The sequence below is a fragment of the Austrofundulus limnaeus genome, unplaced genomic scaffold (genome assembly GCF_001266775.1).
Source record: "Austrofundulus limnaeus strain Quisiro unplaced genomic scaffold, Austrofundulus_limnaeus-1.0 Scaffold72, whole genome shotgun sequence".
NCBI lineage: Eukaryota > Metazoa > Chordata > Actinopteri > Cyprinodontiformes > Rivulidae > Austrofundulus > Austrofundulus limnaeus.
The window spans coordinates 612045-617510 of NW_013952474.1; the positions used below are offsets into that span (position 1 = coordinate 612045).

General features: G+C 43.3%; 1 protein-coding gene across 1 annotated transcript in view; it reads left to right on the forward strand.

Moving 5' to 3' along the window:
- The window catches only part of LOC106519129 (alpha-1,6-mannosylglycoprotein 6-beta-N-acetylglucosaminyltransferase A), a gene marked incomplete at its 3' end in the record, with an annotated part of 61472 nt that overhangs the window by 54053 nt on the left and 1953 nt on the right, over positions 1–5466 (forward strand). Inside the window, 1 exon segment of the mRNA XM_014010671.1 lies at positions 670–803. Coding sequence (XP_013866125.1) covers positions 670–803 — 134 coding nt within the window.

Sequence of the window (5466 nt, forward strand, 5' to 3'; positions counted from 1 at the left end):
GTCTTTATTTTACAGTTAAAATATGTGTTTATCAAATAAAGTCTAATGTTACAACTAATCATAGATCCCTTTAAATTGTCATTAAAAAGCAATGAATTTGATTTTGTAGAAACCTTGTAAAGGTAGATTATTTAGTACAAGTGTCTCTATGAGCTAGGTTTTGCTCAAAGCTCGGTTTTGTCAAAAATAAACATTTTTATGTTTTGTTTTTTTTGCACATTTATTGAGATCTTTTAGTTTAAACTCTTTTTTTCTTCCTCGCCTGGAGGTGCATCTCACCTCCCCCGACCGGCTGACCTCAGTGTGCCTCTCTGGGTGTTTAACCACAGCAGCTCCCCGGAGCTTCTACAAAAACCACAACCCGTTCACCAACAAGGCCTCCCTCATGATTCCTGCTTCTTCCTCTCCCAGAGCCGGCGGCAGCRTTTGCTCGTCGGAAGGTGCTTTGGTTTCTGTAAAGCTTTATCGGGTCCACTGAGTGCACCCCAAAGCTGCCATTTCAGATCTGTTTAACGAGATGGACGGTACTGATGGTTCTACGCTCGACCTGCTCATCGTCACAGAGCCCTAATGAAAAGCCGACCWGTGTGCAGATTTTGTTTGTTGCCTCAGTTTTCTCCTGATTGCTGCACACCTCTCTTAATTTTTCCACATTTGTCCTTGTTGCAGCTCACACCCCCGACAACAGTTTCCTGGGTTTCGTCGTGGAGCAGCACCTGAACGCCAGCGACATCAAACACATCGATGACATCAAGAGACAGAACCAGTCGCTCGTCTACGGCAAAGTCGACAACTTCTGGAAGGTACTGTGATCTTTTATCACCCGCACRTTTGTTTCCTAAGCCAAAACACGATGGAGAGACGACTCAGGCGGGAATCTTGACTAAAGGGTGGCAGCAAAGGTCAAAGGAAAGGTTTACAAGAGACTCCGTGAGACCAGCTGAGTTGTTTGCTTTGGAGATGGAGCTGGAAGAAATTATTAACTAGAAAGAGCAAAAAGGACAAAAGAACAGGGAAAAAAGGATGAAATGGAAAAAGTAAAACAGTCCAGCTGAGAATCAACAGGCTGTTAGAACGTTAAGATAATCTGTTGCAGGGGAAAGAGGGTTATCAGACGAAGAGCATATTTGGAATCCATCAGGCTGGGCTGGACCGGACTCAACTTCCTGGTCTGAACTCACTTCCTACGWGACTGAAGAGGCTCCGCCCCTCCTATAAATAGGTCTGGAGTTTTATGAGCAGCTTCCTTGTCTCATTGACTAATTTATTCAGTAAACATTCACTGAGCTGGGCTCCTCAAGTCCATCAGAAGGGTTTTCAAAAAAGAAAATCAGCTTATTTTAACTCTTTTTGCTTTTGAAGCCAAACTCTTCTTATGTCTTCGCTAATTTGTTTGTTTGTTTTTCTATGGAACAAAACAGCTGATGCGGCGTTGCATGCCTAATACTCTTAATTAATAAAAGAGGATTTAAAGAGAAAATATGTGACTTTTGAAAATATTTTCTTTTTCAAAATAAAGGAGTCGATCTGGAGGGTTAGGGTTCTTTCTCTCTGTCAGCTGTTTGTTCTGCTCACATTTCAGTTTCCTCAGTAGGTTTGCCAGTTTAAAATCTTTTTTAAGATTTGATCCAACATCTTCATCTSTTTAGAGCATTTCACCGACACTCAGTTCTGCTGTTTTAACACTTTTTATTCAATGAGTTGTTAAACTTTGAGCAAACTGTAAAATGGGCATATTTATATCACACGCTCATCTGAGCTTCCTGAAACTACAGATCTAAAGACAAAAAACTAACCGTGATGCAGCTGAAGCCTCGTGAAGCTCTGAGGCTTTAAAGATTTAAAGCTTCCAGGTTTCAGGGACATCTGGTGGACGAATGAAGCCACAGCAACCTGACGAGCTAGAAAGTGTTTGTCAGAGTTGCATGTAAAAAAAATAGATACTTTTTAGCATCATGAAAAGCATCAGAATGTGAGGGAGGAACAGTGAGGCTACAAGGAACAGAGGGCGTAGAGGTTTACAAGAAACTGTGAGACCAGCTATGTTGTCTGGTTTGGAGACAGAGACATGGATGAAAATACAGGAGACAGAACTGGAAGTGTCAGAGCTGAAGATGTTGAGGTTGTCCTTGGGAGTGAGAAGGATGGAGAAGATTAGGAAAAAGATCATCAGAGGTGCAGCACAGGTTGAAGGACTGGAAGATAAAGTTAGAGAGACCAGACTGAGACAGTTAGGACATGTTCAGAGGAGGGACAGCGGGTATCTTGGTAGAAGGATGTTAGAGAGGAAGCTAACAGAAAAAAGACATAGAGGACATGTACAGGGGTTGGACAATGAAACTGAAACACCTGGTTTTAGACCACAATAATTGATTGGTATGGTGTAGGGCCTCCTTTTGCAGCCAAAACAGCRTCAATTCCCCTTGGGAATGACATATACAAGTCCTGCACAGTGGTCAGAGGGATTTTAAGCCATGCTTCTTGCAGGATAGTGGTCACTACGTGATACTGATGGAGGAAAACGTTTCCTGACTCACTGTGACTGTGCAGGCCATGGGAGATGTTCAACTTCACTTTCATGTTCATCAAACCAATCTTTCACCAGTCTTGCTGTGTCTATTGGTGCATTGTCATCTTGATACATGGGACCACCTTCAGGATATAATGTTTAAACCATTAAATGCACTTGGTCCTCCAGAATGGATCGGTAGTCCTTGACAGTGGCGTGCCCATCTAGCACAAGTATTGGGCCAAGGAAATGACATGATAGGGCAGTCCAAACCATCACTGATCCACCCCCATGCTTCACTCTGGGCATGCAACAGTCTGGGTGGTACGATTCTTTGGGGCTTCTCCACACAGTAACTCTCCCAGATGTGGGGAAAACAGTTAAGGTGGACTCATCAGAGAACAGTACATGTTTCACATTGTCCACAACCCAAGATTTATGCTTCTTGCACCATTGAAACCGACGTTTGGCACGAGTGACCAAAGGTTTGGCTATAGCAGCCCGGCCGTGTATATTGACCCTGTGGAGCTCCCGACAGACAGTTCTGGTGGAAAGTGGAGAGCTGAGGTGCACATTTAACRTCTGCCCATGATTTGGGCAGACGTAGTTTTATGTTTTTTTGGATGCAATCCAGGGTTAGCACCTAAACATCTCTTTCAGACAGCTTCCTCTTGCGTCCACAGTTAATCCTGTTGGATGTGGTTGGTCCTTCTTGGTGGTATGCTGACATTACCCTGGATACTGTGGCTCWTGATACATCACAAAGACTTACTGTCTTGGTCACAGATGCACCAGCAAGACGTGCACCAACAATTTGTCCTCTGTTGAACTCTGGTATGTCACACATACTAATGTTGTGTGCATTGCAAGATATTGAGCCAAACTGTGCTCTTGCCCTGCTAATTGAACCTTCACACTCTGCTCTTACTGGTGCAATGTGCAATTAATGAAGACTGGCTACCAGGCTGGTCCAATTTAGCCATGAAACCTCCTACACTAAAATGACAGGTGTTTCAGTTTCATTGTCCAACCCCTGTAGGTGTGCAGTTGGAGTGAGGACAGAGGACACAGAAGACAGAGTGAGATGGACGACTGTCTATAGAACAGCCAGAAGAAGTTGATTAAATTCCTGGAAATCTCATAAACTAGAAGTACTTCTAAGTAAACAGAACATGTCTAAAACCCTGGGAAAGTGTTTCATTATATGGAGAGGAAGTGTGGGTGCAGAGGGTGCTGCAGCACTCCCATCTGAGAGTGTCAGACTCTGTGAAACGTTGTGAACAGACTTACCAACACTCAGCTTCAGTAGCTCAGACCGGCTTATGGCCCCGCCCCCTCCTTCAGCCATGTTTTAATGGATTCAGATCCACGCTCGCACCGCGGCGCAGGGAGCGAGGGGATTACTGTCGCCCAGCCRGATCCGATTCACGGAGATTTATACGCTGTCCGGCTCTGCCAYGGACCGTTGAATTACCGCCGGCGCCTCCACGACTCTTCAGCCGACACGTGTGTGTTTCCTGCTGCCCGCCGGAGGAAAATCAATGAGAAACCTTAATGAATGTGATGAAGATGCGCAGGCAGCTCTCGCATCGATCCAATTTGTTTCGTTCCTCTGAATTAAGTCATCAGGTTTTCATAGAAGTAGCCAGACTTTTATTACTTTTACCTGACCGGCTCAGGGGATTAGTCAGATTACARGGCTGCTTATTGTTTTTAATCTGGAGGTTTCTGGCTTCCAGCACCAACCYGCAGCGAGCGGAGCAGTTGTCTGTAACTCAGTGGAGCTTTGAGGAGGGCAGACTGGGSAAGCCATCAGCTCACAGCGAGGGGCATTAGCTGCTAATTAGACTCCTGAGGGGCTTCATTAGCTCCTGCTTTTAATTAAAGGGCTGATTTTGGACYGACTAACCAGCTGATAGACTTTCTCACTTTCCTTCCTCATCYCTTTAGATGGTGTTGTCCTCAGATCTTTTTCTGCACTTCACAGCTTTCATTTTATATTATCTGTGCTTTTTACACACTTTAGGTTGAACCCACAAAATCAGATGTGGACTGAGTGGGAAACACCTGAAGGTTTTAGAAATTGTTTGAAACTTTTCACGGGCGATACGTGTTCATGTAAGGAATTCTAGAGAGAACAGCCTTGCTAGTTAGAACAGTTTTACCTTGTGGAGAACCATCAGCCATAAGGTCCATGTTTTTATTTATTTTTTAGGTTTTGGTGTTGTCAGTAAACCATACCTGACAAAGCCTTCTAAATGTGTTTTTATTTTGTTAGAATTGTTTCAAATGCTCATAAACTCCCAGAAACTTTACAGCCCTCTAGTGTTCCTTATGGGAAAAAAATCAACCAGAGTGAAATCCAGTTTTAATTCTGTATTTATATTATAAAATGATGCAGTTTTTTGAGCTTTGTTTTGTTTTGTTTCTCCACTTTATATCCCACCAAAAAAACAAACGCATTTAAATGTTAACTTGAGGTCAGCAGCTATTTGAACCTTGAAGGACCTTCTGAAGGTCACAAAGACTGGTCAGAACCAAGGTGGGCTGAAGGAAACTCTGGAAGTGTTTGAGCCGCAGCAGCAGGAAGCCTCAGCTGAAAATAGGTGAGAAAAAGTGGAGACGTTTAGTCAGCAGTCCACTGATTTTTATAAATATTAGGAAAGTTAGACTGAAGAGTTTGTGTCTGTAAAGGTCATAAAGTCCTCTCCGTGTCCTCTGTGTCCTCTCTCTGACCACTCTGTAGGGCTGGGCAATATGGCAAAAAAATGATCATGATTAATTTTTTTCATGTCGACCAATCTTGATTAATTTATCATGATTTTTTGTTAACCTAAAAAGTGACTGAAAAATAATTTAACAAATAAACAAATAAATAGATCTTTCACAGTAATGTCAGAACTGGGCCAACTGGAACAGCATTTTGTTTCCTGCATTAGGGACGACTTGCCCGGGGT